General features: G+C 39.1%; 1 protein-coding gene across 1 annotated transcript in view; it reads right to left on the bottom strand.

Annotated features, from left to right (window-relative positions):
* The window catches only part of KIF25 (kinesin family member 25), a 40,625-nt gene that overhangs the window by 6,774 nt on the left and 15,710 nt on the right, over positions 1-18,141 (bottom strand). Inside the window, 4 exon segments of the mRNA XM_086627099.1 lie at positions 4,330-4,506; positions 5,576-5,725; positions 10,413-10,487; positions 14,758-14,825. Of these exon segments, the coding sequence (XP_086483225.1) occupies positions 4,330-4,506; positions 5,576-5,725; positions 10,413-10,487; positions 14,758-14,825 (470 nt within the window).

Raw genomic sequence — 18,141 nt, 5'->3', positions numbered from 1 at the left:
CCTAACACAGAAAGTGAAATAAACAGGTTAGGTGAAGAAAAAACAACAGCTACGATTTCCTCCAGGTTTGCAATGTTGAAAACAACTGAGGTAAGATTGCCTAGCCTTTCCTTTCACTGCATTGCCTTCTTCAATAATCATTCAAGTTACATCACCTAAACATTAGTTTCTAGATGGGGTTATAAATTATTATGACTGCATATCACAGCCTGATTACTAAATGCCCTGTAACACCAGAACCATTAATAACTCTTCTGACAGGCTACAGGCTTGGTTCCACATCGCTGCAGTCAGCGAAAGCAAGCATGTGATAAAAGACAAGGGGCTTTCATGGCTTAGATTTGGCTGATCTCAGTGAAAGTCACACTGGGCACAAACTTATTTTATGCTAAGAGCAGCCATACTTGAAGAGTTTAGAGACAAAAGAGCTATACCCAGGTAAAACAAAAATAAAGCAAGGGCATCTGAAGAACAGCAGAACACTTAGCCGCACCATGCTCACATACACTTAAGAGAGGCAGCCACCTTAAAGCAGTTCTCTGTGTAACCAGGACAGAAGGAGCCAAACGATCACTACGGACTTCACTGATCAACCCTGAGCTGCACACGCTGGCCTGCCCCGTAGTACCTCTGCCTCTGTGCATCCACTGGTAACACCTCTCTGGTTGCTTGACCTGGCACCAGCAGGGAGGCAGTGGCTCTAGTTCCTACAGTCAGAGAAAGCAGAACCTCACGCTGGGGTGATCTGACTATTGCCTCAGGTCCAAGGAGGCAGATCCTGCCACCTTCCTGAGTTTTGACCCGCATCTTCCAGTAGCTGGTCAGCCAGGACCAGACAGCCTGAGAGGGAAGCAGCCTTCGCTAGGATGTAGCACCAGGCAGTCGGCTTCTGCACGCTGCTGCTGTGCACTGGCAAGGGATCAGTGCTAGAAGCTGCTGTCCTCTATCCAGCGTTTGCAGATAGGGTATGCTGTCAGTGCTGGTCACCTCCTGGGAAACTGCAGTTGACTTTGGAGGTGAAAAGCATCCCCAGCCCAGTGCTGCAAGCTTGGCACAGTAGCTTCTCAGCAGGACTCGACAGTAATAATTTTTACTATAATCTCTACAACTTTATCATGCTGTATGTACCGTACGTTCCAGGACCAAATTCTACAAAGAGAAGCCCTGTTGTGGTTAGCATAAAAATTTGATGCTGACTGTTCTCCAAAGTCAACCAGGCCATAAAAGAAGAAAGAGACTGAGGTTTTTGTTATTCTGTAAGACGTACATGTTAGCAGGAAAGAGACTACTGTACTTTAATGGACATATGGAGAATCCAATGAGACCCAGAGGCCAGTATGTTCTAGATGAACTATTATCACAAACGAGGATGTGTTTTTATTCAAAGCACCAGCTGTTTACTTTAGATTTCAGGCAGCTGGGTGGCCTTATTCAACGGTTCCCTTCCTTTGTTTGGATTTCCTTTTTCTTATTAACCTTTCTGTGTAATTATTAATATAACCTGTTTATGAATTGGACTTTTTTTGCTGCTTGCATTGTAATTGAGATACAAGTTACAAGTCCATATTCTTCTTTATATTTGCATTACAATTGAATATTTATCAATTGATTAAGATAAGTGGTTTTTAAGAGGTATTTAGTTCAAGGTGCCAGGTTCCTTTAATATATATTAAAATTTACAGAAATAAACAGAGCAGCCATTTTATCAACTAGAAGGACAAATGAAACCTTATTGCAGCTTCTAATACTTGTCTCTATAGCACAGGTCCAGCTACATCTCACCTCTCCCTTCCCCAAAGCCTAGGAAAAGAGATGGGTCACCCACTAACTATGCAAAGCTTCCCTGGGAAGGGGAGTAGGCGTTTTTCAGGAATGAAACCAGGCCAGCGTCTTGATTACTGAAATACCATAATTAAAAATTAATTGAAGGTTCTGATGAAGCAGGAAAAATTCAAATCCCATCATACCTACGCTATATGCACCCATCTTCTAAGTCATACAGTTCCTTTCTTTAGTGAAAGGAAAAAGACTAGCTCCTTCAAGAAGGATTTAGCGAACACAGGTTAGGCTCTTCTCCCAACCTCTTCTTAAGGAGTTTTTCATTCCCTTGACCTTAACCAGACACTAAAAGTTGGAGTAGAGTCACAGTTGGGGAAATCCAAGAATAGAGACTGAGAGGAACCCACCAGTCATCATAATACAGACAGAGAGGGCAAAAGGATTCATCACTTCAAGCTCCAGTCATTTTTGATTCATTCGATGCTCTCATGGAGCATGCAGAGTGCAATCAAGGATGCAGAATTTATCTGGAAATTATATTTAACCTCAAGACTGAAGATCAGGCATACCCCAGATACAAACATTAATCCTTCCTAGAATATTGCAGTGATTAGTATTTCATAGAAAGAAAGGAGAGTTATGTAGCCCCCATGGTGAAGAAAGCCACTTTACAATTTCTCTAGGGTCCCACTTTTCTATGATCAGTTCAATGGCTAGAAAATACAAGTCAATAAATGCACATGGCTAGGTAGAATAAAAGTATGTTTGCGCAACCCTCCGGTACATTCTTGTATTTTTATCAAGGCTTTCTGGCAATAGCATAAACCCACATAAACAAACAACTACTAGTCTGCTTATGTGACTAAGTCCCACAAGACAAAAATCCTGCCTTCAATTATTTCCACGGAGGGTGCATTTTATTTTATTTGGCAGGGGTAGGGGGAGAGATGCTTTTCATATCTAACTTCTAATTCCTCCTGGAAAAGTAGAGATCAGACCATGACAAACATTATTATAGAGAAGTGAAGAAAAATATCATCTTTCCCCCAGAAATGTAAAACACTATAATACTGTGCTAAAGATTTCAATAGGGCAAGATGTTTCTTTTCACAAACATTATTTACCCAATGAGCAGAACAGTTTTTTATAAATTTCTAGACCTGTCTACAGCGCACAAGCAGAAATGTTCCCTTCCAGAATCTTTTCACATGCTGGGTGCTCACAGGCAGATGTCCAGTAGCTTAATTCCATGGGTAGCGTCACCTCTCTGGCGCCACTAGTACTGCTTGTCATAATTTTTTTTTGCTAATGTTGATTTAATGCTAGCACAAACAACACAGCCACTACTAAAATCTGAAATGGATTCACTCTTGTTAAAGGATGAACTGTTATAAACTTGTGATTTTTCACCGTCTAGTTAGCCAAGGTGTTTTATTTATAAACAGGAAAGTATTACACATTTGCTTTGTATACTACACATAGGTAACACCAAGAATCATTCCAATGTGTACTAGAACAAGCCTTTATAATGCTTAATAAGTACAAGAAGGCATCAAAATAAGTATAGCTGTAGCCTTAAATACCTTAGCTCTCCCTACACTGTCAAGATATGTAAATAAGAATCAAACTTGGCCATACACCGACACTGGGAAGGTATAAATCTTAAAATTCAATGGGTAGAAGCTTAGCTATTTGTAGCTTTTAGTTTGAAGAACCTGGATTTTCAAGAACTACAGTTCAAATGCCAGCATATCAATTCCCACTTTAATGCCTCTGGTAATAAAACCAGAATACTAAGCAGTGCAAGATGGGTATTTATATTAAAAGATCACTTATAATCTTATTCTTTCTAAAGTATTTTTTTTTAAACTCCAATGTGTGTAGGGAAAGCTAACACTCTACAGCTGCTTAAAATCTACAAGAGGTACATACATTTCTATTATAATCTGTAAATTTTATGATTTGGTAAGACTGAAGAGAAAGCGCTCTGTGACTGGGTTACCCCTTTTTCTACACAGAATCATAGAATCATAGAATGGTTAGGGCTGGAAGGGACCTTCAAAGGTCATCTAGTCCAACCCCCCTGCAAGGAACAGGGATATCTCCAACTAGATCAGGTTGCTCAGGGCCTCGTCCAACCTGGCCTTGAACGTCTCCAGGGATGGAGCATCCACCACCTCTCTGGGCAACCTGTTCCAGTGTTCTACAACTCTCAAGAAGTTCTACAACTTCTACATCTGACAAGATGTCCTAGATCCAGCAACAACGAAACACACAGCTATCTTCAGGCATTCTGAGTGGAAGGCGCTTAACACCAGAGTATAACCCAAACTAATTGTACTGTTATTTCTAAAAGTATTTTGACATTTGCAGCCAACTGCAGTCTAATACACTGAGCTAACGGAAACAGTGGGAACTGTTCTTTTGCACATAGTCAGGAGCCATTGTTTCGGAGCGATAACTGGTGCCTACAGTGCAATTTCGTGACAGCTATACATTGCATTGACACCAGATCATGGTCGGATGATAAGAATCAAGTTGTGTACTTACTCATGTGTAAGCAACGGAACATCGCTCCTTCCTTCTCTGGTTGTGACAACATCACGTTTGACGCCAAATACTTTTCCACAACTGTCTTTGGCCAGAAGATCAAAAACTTCATTATTATACACTTCTACAACAGAAACCTCAACCCAGTAACTTCCTGGTGGCTTTTCTGAAATAAGCCTAGAGAATAAAAACAAAAAAAAAAAAAAAAAGAAGAAAAAGCCAAAAAACATTGAAGTAAAACCCCAAGTGAACAATCTCTAAATAAAGATCTATTCTTTAATTGTAATCTCATTACAATCTGATAAAAATGCTTATTAAATATCCACAGCTGTGGCTTTGCCTCATCCACATGCTAATGTTAAGCTGAAGAATCAGAATATACAGTTAAATTATACATAAAGCAGTAAATAAAACTTCATTTTCCAAACAGCTGGGCCAGCTTAAATTGTTTTTCTCCTCCCTCCCTCCTCAAGACTTTTTTATACCATTTCTCTGCTGGACATTATTGCATTCAGAGCTCAGGGTATGATAAACTCTGGTAGAGTGCAAGCAATCAACAGGCAGAGATGGTAAACCACACAGCTGGATCTGTAAGAGGTTATGTGTCCACAGCCTTAGAAAATTCAAAAATTAAGGGCTTGTCTATTTAGGAGAATATTTACAGTTAGACACAGTTATTCTGGTACAAAATTGGATCTTTCATTTAGTTTATACCCTTCTCTAAAAGAAATAGGCTTAGCTGGAAAAACCTCTAATGGCTCTTCTATTATAAAATAGCAGCCTATCAGTTCAAATAATGCATTAGGTTCAACAAAAAAAAAATATAAGAATTCTCAAAGCAAGAACAGATTGTGGTTAAAAATTCTACTATCACGGTTCTTAGGGACTGGGTTCTAATCTGGATCTTCTTAATCTATTCCAGTTGTCAATTTTCACAAAACTTGTAAAAACTTAATTATCTTTTAGACCCTCACAACTACGGTTGAAACATAATTCAAAAGTTAATTAGGAGTCTGAAAGACAGCACACAGCAAGATTGAATGATCTTATTTTCTTAGAAAATCAGACTAAGCAGGAAAGAGACTAGAAATCTATATCAAAACTCAAATGGCAGTCAGAGAAGCTATAAATATTAATTATTGCGAAACTGAAATCTGAAATGATACATACATTACAAACATTATTTCATCCTTTCTATAAAGTTTAAGGTGACTGTCATTGACACGAGCCTTTACTTAGTTGTTACCTGAACATTTCTTGGGTAGCTCGAGGAATAATTCCAAGTTCTGATTCATCTTCTATGGAGAATGCAAAGTTCTCCTCTAACTGTGGTCCCAACATTGTGTATGTCTTCCCACTTCCAGTTTGCCCATAAGCCATGATACACACATTGTACCTGAAAATTAAAAGGGCCTTCATTTATTTTACCACTATGAAATATGTTTTTTAGGTGGCAAGTCAAACTCCAAACAATTTGGGAACACAAACTGAAACAAAAAATAAATACACTGCCCCTGCAGATTTCTTTCTGGAGATCTCAAAATCTGACAGAAATTAAAGTATTGCTCATAACATAACCTAAACAGATTTCATTTTTTAAGCAGAGTTGAAGGGATGCTTTTAAGCAGAGTTTAAGGGATGCTTAGCTTGGAATGACTGATGAGGTTAGACCTCCTGTCTGCCCAACTTCCAGTTCATGCACTACTGAGCTGCTTGTTAATCAGCTTCTGAACCACTGCAGTTTACAGTACAGCATTTTAAAGTAAACCGTCGCTGGGTTTGATTTGTCCTACAGTGCTATGCTGCAAACCACAGCACTAAAATCTTAACAGCTGGGAACAGTAAACGCTTCAGCTCTCATAGTCTTTTCCAGGCAGGCACATCAGTCATGGCCCTCAGTCACTGAAAAAGATCAGGCAGCCCTAATTAGCTCAGTATAAGCATGCACACAAAGATGACTGCAATAAAGGTGGTAGGAACTGCTCCGATACGGACTTGCAGAAGGTGAAAAGGTACAATGTCACTGCAGAGGTACAGGCAACTATGAAACACAATTCATCATGTGTAAAACACATCTAATGAACAGAACTCTGAAATGCCTGTTTCTCTGCACTAAAAATAGTAACAAAGAAGTCCACAGCTGTGAGCTCTGTTGTGAATGTCTGTGCTGCAGGGATCTGAATTTCGATGTAGGGATCCTATCCAGAAAGCGTGTTTCTAACACAGTTGGATCAAAGTCAACACCTTAAGCAAAACGAGTGGGTGAATACAAACGTATCCAGCCACAGTACTACTTTGTAATGAGGACCAATACTGTACTGTGCAGCTGAAGGTTAGTCCTACTTGTCTGTGTTTGCTCTGCAGCACCTGCCAGCACCTTGGTGTTGACCACAGAACTACGCCAGCAAAAACTCTTGGAAGACGTGCAGTTGCGCCAACAGAACTGCCCCTTCCCTGGACAATCCTCTTTGTTCAGAGACACAACATAAGCAGAATCTCCATAGACAAGGAGTGCTTTGTGGCATGCTGAAATTTCTGCTCTAGTAGAGAGTTGCAAGAATGGGCTTGCTTCTGGTCTGCCAGGGAGTAAAATTTCACTGCCTAAGCTGTCTCCTCTGTGGGCAGACCTGAACAGCTGCTTTTGGTTATCTGATGCTTTTCCTCCTATCTAAAAAGTTGTTTCAAGCACATGCCAGCAAATTGCAATGAACACCCCCTCGTCTAATTGTTTTAAATTTATGGTTTCAAGTCATGAAATACTTCCATGGCCACTGCAAAGAAATGTATTTGCAGCTATTTTTGCATATTAAACATACTTAGAAGTAATTATTTTGGAGGATTATTTAGAAAGCTTTCTCTTATTAGAAAGAAATGTGGGCTGATAAGCAACACAGCAAATACCTGAGTACTCCTTCTGGGGATGCAAAGTCAAAGGTGCAGTCAGTGAACCTATAGTAAGGTCCCTCCATGTTTCAGGATGTAAAGAGTATAAAATAGAAGTCTAGTCACAGATATGGTGAAGTAAAAGAGATAACTAACTGAATATAAAGAGCACTAGAGCAAAATGAAATGTGCTAGAAATTAGGGCTGTAAATCTGAAACAATGTATTTCCCTCAGAATTCAGTGCTGACATAACTCTACTTGAATTTATGTCAGTGAAAAGCTCTCACTACTTTTGGTAGTTTTCAGCTAGGCTAACAATGAGTAATTTTCACAATTTCACCCCTAACGCACACTGCCTCACCAGACCGTAGCTTTTTGAGACTTCTAGCCCCACTTCAAAATCAGAGAAAGATCTTTGGAACATAAAAGGCAGCCAGAAGTTTGCAAGTAGTAGATTTCCTTAGAAAAAAAAACAGAATGGAAATCTTTTCAGCAGTGTCTCAAACTTTCATATAGTCCAGCTATTCAAATTTTCCTTTATTGCTACTTGTTAGAATGTAAGCAATCTGTAGATTTGTCTGTTCTGTCAAGATACAGATGATATGATTAGAAGCTAAGCAGACAGGTGCTTGTAACACTGAAGGTAGAGACGCAAATCGGGTATCAATCAGAGATAACTTCTCTGCCAAAGCCAAAATGGTGTTTCAGTAAGCCCAAATGAGCTCGAACTATCTGAAGCAGTATTATATCTAAGTAGGCACAGGAGAGAATGAATTGTTAGGTGATCTAACAAGAACAGAAGCAGCAGCAGACTAGTTTAGATGTACGTAGTCTACTGCATTGCTTCTGGTTCCAACATAAGGGTTTCAAATAGAGCAATCTGAAAATTTCAGACTATGATTCACTTATGTGCCCTGACATTTCTCCTCCACTTTGTTTCACTACCTTCTTGTTTCATAGAATCACAGAATGGTTAGGGTTGGAACGGACCTTAAAGATCATCTAGTTTCAAACCCCCTGCCATGGGCAGGGACACCTTTCACTACACCAGGTTGCTCAAAGCCTCATCCAACCTGGCCTTGAACACTTCCAGGGATGGGGCATCCACAACTTCTCTGGGCAACCTGTTCCAGTGTCTCACCACCCTCGGAGGGAAGAATTTCTTCCTTAGATCTAACTAAAATCTACTCTCTTTCAGTTTAAAGCCATTACCGCTTGTGCTACTACCACTGCATGCCTTTGTAAGAAGTTCTTCTCCAGCTTTCTTGTAGGCCCCCTTTAAGTCAGAGGAAGGTTGCTATAGTTTAGAAAAGTTCTTATTGTCAAGCTAGACTACCAATAGTTTTGTAGTATTTCTCTCCTGAAAAGAGCATGGGTGTTCAATATAGCAAACTTGTCACTAGGACAGAACACTGTTAAAGGAAATCAAAGGAGGAGAAATGTATTCTTCTTTAAAATAAACAAGTTTGATTCTTCAATGCTGTAAAGAAAAGAAATATTATCTTACTGTCTTGCTGGCCCTGTATTGCTATCTGTAAACTTTGAAGCCTGCTGTACTTTGTCTGTTATGTGTGTGGAACAATCTTTTCTTCCTGTATATTTATACTGAAAAATGAAACAATTCATTAAGAAAGAAAAATAAAGAAAAAATAAAGGAGCGGAACACTCCTTTCTACTTAAGCTAAAAGTTGTTACACACCACTTTGGAGCCCAGACTAAAACAATCAGGAGCACAAAAGAGGTTCAGAGTTCAGATTAAGTATGTCTGTTTCCATTTACAACGAGAAGGCTGCTGAGAAACACGGCTCGTACGCACAGCCTTGCCTTCCCTGAAAATCTGCTTCTGTTTAAATGGCACTTCTGGAAGAACAAGACAACTCTTTGGTTTTCAATAACAGAACATATCCTACCAGAATATAAAAACCATAGCTTTTAGGACAGGATTCTCCCAATGTGCAAATTAGAAAGTGGGAAGTACAGCAGATCAAGGTATAGATCAGATATGTCTGAAGATACATAGGCAACATGTTGAGCCAAAGCAAACTTGTGTTCATTGCAAATGGAAAAGCAGAGAGAGAAAACAGTGGTTATAAGGATTTCTTCAAACTCCTCCAACCTAGTGATCCCTAGGTTGCTCAGCTATGGAAACTGTGGGTCCTCATCCTTGGTAAACTAGAATAATGCCATATGGGCCATATCGGACCTCCTTAGACCAGGTAGCCCTTGTGAGCCCCTCTGTAGCACATGTAAAGGGATGGCTGAGATTTCCCAATGTTAATGATATCCTGATATGCCTCCTCTAAGGCTGCTTTTAAGAAAAGGAGACTTGGAAACTTCATTGTGCAGACTGCTGGGAACAGAGATTGCCATGGTTCAATTATACCACTGTAGACGGAAAGAGACTCTTTCCCTCCACAAGCAGGGAAAGGTCCATGACAGCTCTACAGCAACTGTCTATAGTTGAGTGGAATTATAGCGCGGGTGAGAAAGGAGCAGAAGGGAAATTCTGCATAAATCTCGGTTCAAGCCTCAAGGATTATGACAACATGCACTTCAAGGTTCTCCAGAGCAGCTTAAGTTGGCTCTAGTACAAATGAAGAATCACACTTCATGAACTTCAGTGGCTAGAAGTAATTATTTGTTAGTGGTTGTTACTGATGAGTTTTGTATTCAAACCAGAATTCATTTTTAACCCTAGTGCCTGAAGGAGCGTTAGAACTACAATTGAGGACACTCAGTTCTGGTTCAACCAGGAGTCGGTATCACCTCCTATGGCCTATGCTGAACAGAACAGATGATCAGAGCGTGGCCCTGGCAGGACTTTCATATATGAAAACAGTGTTGGAAAAGATGTATTATACTGTGTCTACAACTGAAAAACAGTTATAAAACATAACCTACCAAAATACAAAAGATAGTATCCTCCATTAGAGGCAATGCTTAAGTTTGCCAGAAAGAGACCAGAGGAAAAAAAATATTTTTTTTTCCCAATTTGTCTGCTCTGCTAAATTTTGTAAACAGTGTTTCACTGTTTATACGGGAAAACAACATTCAGTTGGTGTTGAGTAGAAAGAAGGAAAATGCAACTGCAAAGCCACAAAACTTGACAGAATCGCCACTATTAAGTATTTTTTTTTTAATTGATGGATTTCAGTATATTGTTGCACTTTAGCTTTCTTAGTCCCACTCTTTAACTTACCCATCCAGGAGAGATGTTAGCAAAGGGGCCACATCTGCAAATACTGTGTCTTGAGACTCCGAAGCATTGTAAACTCTGAAGAGCAAAGTGCATTGATTAACTGAAGAAAAAATACAAATACGCGGTCATAATACAAGAACACAAACTAGGGAAAATATAGGCCAGTGACATAAACTTGTGACCTGCTGACATTTCTATGTCAGGGGACTGAAAATTAGAACTCCAAGGTTCTCACCCACTTTTTGGGAGCAGCTGTTATCTGTGCTGGAGAGAACAACCCGCAGGTGTACACTTGTGGCTCTCTGAGTTCATCCTAATCCTTCTGCCTGTCTCTCTGGCGGGTGGGGTCTTTTTCAGGCTGTACTGGATCCCTATTACTTTTTCCCACCTACCAGCCTGTGAAATATCCCTGCTGCCTGTGTCTCCTTTGTGTCACACTAAGGAAGGGAGTCGTCAGAGCATGCTTCCCTTCAGATGTGGATGAGGTTTGGGAAAAAAAAGAGATAGAGAGGTTGCAAACTTGCCTTGAGCCTTGTCTCAGAAGACTCAGTGGCAGAGCAGAAATCATCAGGTCCCTGAAGGTCATATTTAAGGATGCACTGTCTTTGTGGGCAGCATCAGCCTAAGGTATTTCCATCCCCACCTCTGCTGAACTATCTACTCTGAAATAAACACTTCTTGCTCGAGGGAAGACTTTCTTTTACACTGTAGAAAAGAGCAGGGACAGTACAATCCTTGGGCCAAAACAATGATGTCTAAAACAACCGCATACATTTTTTCAAATTCAAGGAAAAATAAAAGGTAACACAGGGCTCTTCAAAGAAATTTTTCCTCCAACCTTTTCAACTATCAAGTTTGTACAACATAAAATCAAGACCCGAAAACAGGAAATCATCAAAGAGAGGAAATTCTGATGGTAAAACGTGGACATCCTAACTCACTCATTTTTTTTCTAGCACACCAAAAACATCCTTCCCAAGATTACAGCCTGAAGCACGTACTGCTTATTCAAGATGAAAAGAATATAAAACATGAATGTCATTAGCTGCACTTATGTATTTGAGGTATGAATGCTTATCTTTGGAAAAAGCTTCCCTTTCTGATATCCTTCTGTTGTGACTTTTTTTTTTAAGCTCTGTTTTCTAATGAATGATGTGTGTTCTTTATAGTTTATAGCAGAATGACTGATTAGAAACAAGAATTTTGGTAGCAGCAAGCATTACAAAGCATAGTTACTTCACTGTGTATACAATATACTTCACTTCGCAGCATTCCACAGGTTGTATATGATACTACAAGTTTAACTGAATTAAGATGTAGTGTGCTCTTTCGCATGTACTCAAGCCTCTTTGTAACCACGATCTGGCCACTACAGTCCATAGTCTGCACAAATGTAGAATTTGTATTTATGTTCTCCATAAACAAGACTGAGCAGAGAGATCAGTGACAAACAGATACAGAATTAGAGCCGACCCACTTAGTTTGGCATTTTGTTCTTGACAATAGCCAGAGGAAGGAGCAAGAAACACTATGGTGGCTGGAGACACAATAATTCATCTCTGTGTCTCATCCTAATCCTTAAAAGCTCTAAACTGGCCTCAAAACTGAAATATGAATCTCTGTTACAAAAAAAAAAAAAAAAAAAAAAAAAAATTAGAATTAGTATTCAGTTTCTTTTTGCATCTTAATGAATTCTTGGCCTGGAGTAACATCCTGTGGCAATGTGTTCCACAGTCTAATTGTAAGTTGCATGAAAATGTACTCTCTTTAATCAGGAAAGGAGCACTTGTCTGGCTTGATGGACAAATACTGCTTGTCTTGCCATTCCACTGATGTGCTGTCATGCTACACTGAGAAACCAACAAATATGCAGAGATGTGGAACAGTTCGTACTGGGAGGACACAGACACTGAACAGCAATACTCCATCCTTGCTTTGCATGCACACACACACATGCTTCAGTAAACTTTGCACATCAAATCTGCAAGGTCAATATAAGAGAGCAGAAAAACTTCCAAATGCTTTTCTCTGCCTCATATATCATCTGCAATAGATGAAATATTCATTAGCACCAAGGCCTTCATCTTAACCAACTAGGCCCCTAACTCAGTATGTGTTGAAAAATATTTTTTCTTAACACATCAAAACTTCTCAGAGATACTACATAAAAAATAATAAATTAAAAAGGTATTTTAGAGATGAGAATATTCATACTGTCTTCACTTGCTGCTGAAGGGGTCTGCTGTCTAATAAAGCAAACAGATTACCGCAGACCACAACCAGGGCTAGAATCAACCAGTCTTAGTACTGCAAAGCAGTAGAGCCATAGCGAACTGTGTCAGGTTCTGGTAGCTGTTCAGAGGAAAGGCACTGGGCTCCCTGTTACAGTAACTCCTCCAAATATTTACTCAACTTCCTAAAGGGGTTTTACTGCCACTGCTTAGCTGCTGTGACTCAAATGCTACCAGTACCCAAATGGAGTAGTTTAAAGTTAGCTTGAACTAGTTTATGCTGCACTGTAATCACAGCACTGGCTGAAGCGTGGACACCCACTTAATTAGCTATCTGAGACCATGACAGATGCAGCAAATCCAGAGAATCTCTTTCTATAAACCCATTTATTTTTATCAGAATGATGACAGATTTGTCCCTGTGTAGCGATTAATGTTAATTTCACCTTGAAAATTCCGAGCTTCTTTTTTATTTTGCTAACTGATTTGCCAATAAAATTATAAAAGCATAACATGCTGAAAGCTGGAATTTTCTTCCTGAGCTGCAATCAAATATTTTGACATTTATTAGTTCCATAAAACTTTGTTAAAAAAATAAACATTTTTGAGTTCATAAGAACCATATGCTCTTCTGTTTATAAAATAGAGCTGTGCTGGGACACTGCAAAAACATTCCCCAAGAACTTCATGTTTTGGGAGATTTACATTTTTTTAACCCTTTTCCTGATTATCAGGATCTATACCACATGTCCAGAGTCATAGCACCTCTGGAGTTCTGTGTCAATACCATTAACTGTGTTGTTCTACAGAGTTGAATTCCAGCATTATTCTGCATTTACTTCAACTGGTATGGCTGTGTTAGGTATAGCAGGAGGGTGACAGGAATTACTTCAAGTAGCTTAGCACACATGGAAGGGTCCATGTACTTTGACAGGTCGCATATACCTTGTATCAAGGGAGTCCTATGACCTATGGGGCCAGTAAAGCTTCCCCAAGATTTGCATTATCTCAGGAATTTTCAGTTGTTTGGTAGCCTATGCAACAGTAGTCCCCGGTCTTCATGACTGGAAAGAGGCAGCATCTGAGAAGGATGCCTCAAGGAAAGGGTGAATGACTGCCAACGTCTAGCAAACCTACAGCAGTTCAGGCTGAACAGGCTCAGACCTTAAGTTTAAGCCAGGACAGATAATTCATGTTGGATACATTTGACTTTAAATCGAGTTTTGCCTTCAAGCAATTTAGCATGAAAGTGTCCTCATGTGTTCTGTTTCCAGACGGTTTTGAAGCATGGTTCAGGGTAGACCACCTACTGTATGAATCACTGCAATGTATAAACGCGAAGTTTGCATTAGAAAAAAGGCATGGGGCAAAATTTTTTATTTCTTTGTTTACGGAGCTTTCATTTGTACTGATTTAAATCTTCATTCCTGTTTTCGGAGCTCCAGATCAGCTCCATTCTGAAAGAATATAAGGCACCTTTCAGCCTGACTCCCTGCAGTTTTCTGCGTTGCAGACGGACTCTCTAGTGTCTTATGAGGCAAAAACACTGATTAAAACCTTAAAATCCCTCTCGCCTATGTGGATTCTTGAGCATCTAATAAGGAAAGCAGTCACACTACAGTCTTTCCCTCAGGGAGTGCTGATTTACATGCCACTACTCTATCTTGCTGTTTACGTTCAGGACATTCTAACTCTAAGTTAACATTGAGTCTTACAAGTCATCACTCCAGTTTCTGGCTCAGTCATGCTCTATGTCTAATGCTGAAGTCCTTACCTTTAAAACGTGGATAGCATTTTGCTATCTCACGACACGTTGCGAGGATCATGAGAACTATTCAGACTGTGAAGAGGGTCAAAAAAATTTCTACACAGGTTTCAAACTTAGGCATATCAGTTGTCTTCACTGAGAGGGAAGACTAAGTGTGTCAACTATATCCTGAAGTGGATTATTCTGTCCTGGGAAGAATGTGAATACCACATAAATAAAGAAGAAAGGAAAAAAAAAAAAGGAAAAAAAAAAAGAGAACATTACCTTCCAACTGATGCCTACTAAAAAATTAGCCTTCAAAATACAAATCTTCCAGCAATCCAGATTGCTACACAGGACTACTCACCTCTCAAACTGAAAAGTCTTGTTTATTGATGCATGACCAGGACGGCTACACTTTACAAGAACAGTTTCCTAAGAGAAAAACAAAATATGTGCAGTTAATATCATAGGCACACACACGAGAAATATTTGTAATTTCTAACGTTCCAGGTGACAGCAGTAATTGAGGATCATGAAGTCCAAGGCCCTTCTCCAACAGTTACCGACACTTGAGGCTTTAGAGCTGACATATTGCAGAGAGCTAGCAAGACCACAAGAAAGTATGTCAAAACACATTCAGATTATTAAAGAGCAAACAACACAAAATATGCACACTTACGTTCACGAGAAAGATCCAAACCATTATCTGAATTTCTTATGTGCCTAGAAAGCCACAGGCAAGTAAATCCAGCCTCCCTAACTGCCACCACAGGTAGAAAAAACGGCAAAACGAGTCAATTTTTATTATAGGACCAGTTTGCACGGTGTCTTTTGAGATTGATTTCAAATATATTTGTGCCTAGAAGTGAGCGGAAGATGCACATTTCATAGAATAACATGCTAGTCCAGAACTGTGAGAAAGAACTGCACTAGCACAATTGGTAGGATTCAATGAGTTTTTAGTGGAATCCACATTCCAGATGGATTACATAGTAGTTTTGCAAGTCTGACAGATGTGTAAGCAGCTCTTTAAACTATTACCAGAGTGTAATCACAGCAGTCTGGCATGCCTTACATAGCAACTTCTGTGCCCTTCTGCTCCTCGTGGCCTATGTTGCTTCATTGCAGAAAAAGTAAAGAAAAAAAATGTGGGAGTTTACCACAATTTCAGTGGAAGCTTACTAGCACACAAAATACTTCATCTAATCCAAGGTTTCCTAGCTTATTAAAATGTGGTTACATTATTGCATTTGATGGGAATGCTGAAATTCCTAATGTGCTTCAGACAAGTAGCTTGCAGTGCTGAACTAATGGCCTTGAAATGAGTATTGCCACAGAATGAAGTTGTAAAGAACTGAGCAAATAACAATTGCATAACAGTACGTCCAGCATGCAAACGGCTAATAAAAAGAAAATTTTTGTTTTGAGTTTACAAGTATTTCTTCCTCTTTGGAGAAGGCTAATGTATCATTATCAACGATGACAACACTCACTCTATGGAATGAGCTGTATTACCCATCCCAGTACTGGTAAATCTAGCAGCAGTACAGACGTGAGTACAACATTTTGCTATAAAAGGGCCTGACAAAGAAATTCTAACAGGATCAGTAACCAAAAGGCTCTGGGGGAAGAAAGAAAGAAAAAAAAAAAAAAGGAAAAGGATACAGAGTTATGGAAAATGTTTCTGATTGAGGTATCAAACTTACTTGCAGACCAGCTTTCTCTAAGGTGAGAAATGGGACAGAAAAAACTCTATTTGCATAACACAGAAACAAAAGAATTCTTAAAAGGCAGAAGTTTCATATGAGCATTGGTAATGACCTTCCTTTTTCAGGAGATCAGTATGGCCTAACATACCACCACGGCTGCTGGCCCACAGAATTTCATCAGGTTTCCCTGTCAATAGTGCTTGTGAAATCCATACAGCTGTCTCATGTGAACATTGCAGAAACTTTTTTTCACCTGAGAGTCACACAATACTCCCAGTCTGAGTTCTTTCAGGGCAATATGAATCATGGAAATGACAAAAGGATACTTCAAAAATATTCACAATCTGTCCTGACACCCAAGCCTGACTCCCAACCTTGGGGAGCAGTTCAGTAAGTGAAATTCAGTAAGGAAGAGAAATAAATTTAAATGAGTCAAACGGAATAGTGGATATAGACATGATCGCAGAGTCCAGCTGCGATAATTACAATTTCTTATCACTTGTTACTGCATATCTGCTGAAGGTTATGCCCCCTTTCCCAATACTACTGCTCCACAGCAGAGCCAATGTAAGGGAGACTGCAACTGCTCCTTATGTTTCACTGTCAACTTCAGTGCTGAAATGAAATACTCTTCTGCACATCCAGTAAAATCCTAAGCCTTTTTTAGACTTAGAATCTGAATAACGATTCTCTAGACAAGATGAGCAAGATTATAGAAAAAATCACATACTTCTTTTGAAGAATGATATGAATGTCTAAATAAACAAAAGAAAAAACACTCAAAGACTAAATGGAATTTGTGTAGTCTCAGTCTCACAAAAAGATACACAACCATTCTGTCCAAGTGTCAGTTCTGCCTATCTGCAGACAGTTTGAAGGAAATCTTAACACAGCTCCTGGCAGGAGAGAAGCAAAGCTACTTTATACTGCAATTTCTTGTTGTTGTGGTCTTTCACTAGAAGACAGAAGTTTTCCTTATTGTAGTAATAACATGACAAAGTTGTAGCATAGATGAGACAGATCAGCATATTACTAGAGCTCCAGTCCAGTCCAGGAACAACATCACGCTGAAGCTTGTCCAGAAGATCCAGGCATAGTTTCTGATATGTATGCTGGACTGCGTTGTGACTGTGTCTCTCAAATACAGCTCTGCTTTTAATGCACATTATCTCTAAAACGATCATGGCAGAAACCTGCCTGGTTATGTCACACACAAAAAGTATTTTCAGGGAAAAATCTGGAAAGACAGTCATGATCTAAAAAGCAAAACTAGGAAACTCAGCACTTCTACCACGGACAGTCTTCCTTCACCTTGATCTAAAATTTCCTTTAAATAATAAATACTTGTCTGGAAAACAAGTTAACTTGTTTACAGAAATAGGAGCTTTGACTGTGTTGCAACTAAAAGCTCCATAACAAATCAAAACAAATCAAGCCCCATAATTTTATTTGAAAATTGCATATTTATCCTAGCCACAAGCATTAACACCTTCAGCTATTAAAAGCAAAACAAGCAGGCAATAAATACTGTTTTCCTTTACTTTTGTTAGATTAGACTAAATTGACTGCTTTTTGTAAAAAGTCGGTTGTACTTTATACTCCCTCGTGAACTTGGATATTTTAAACAAAAATATGTATTTTTTCTCTAAAAAAATATTCATATTAAGAAACTAACACAAAGACTAGAGGTGTTTGATCAAAACTAGAAAGCATTTTAACTAAATAAACTTCAAGGCAAACCAATAAAACATTTGAAGTCCATGTTGTTTTCCAAAACCAGGAAGTTAGTTTCTTGCAAATTTCATTTTACAATCAAGTCCATGCATGCATTTATTTTCCTGGAATATTTCATAAGGACTTTTAAACATGAGAACAGGTTAGCAAATCAAAGGTTACCAGGTCACTATTTCATACAAACTAAAACTCATAAATTGGCATAAGCAAGCAGACACTGCTTTGCCTGTAAACATATAGATACTGTAATATATCAGATATCTCTCTGAAATAATCCAGAACCTAAATATTATCTAATTTTATCT

Source organism: Tauraco erythrolophus, chromosome 2, assembly GCF_009769465.1.
Source record: "Tauraco erythrolophus isolate bTauEry1 chromosome 2, bTauEry1.pri, whole genome shotgun sequence".
NCBI classification, from domain to species: Eukaryota; Metazoa; Chordata; class Aves; order Musophagiformes; family Musophagidae; genus Tauraco; species Tauraco erythrolophus.
Note: the sequence above shows the minus strand (reverse complement) of the source record. Positions and strands in the feature narration are given on the sequence as shown.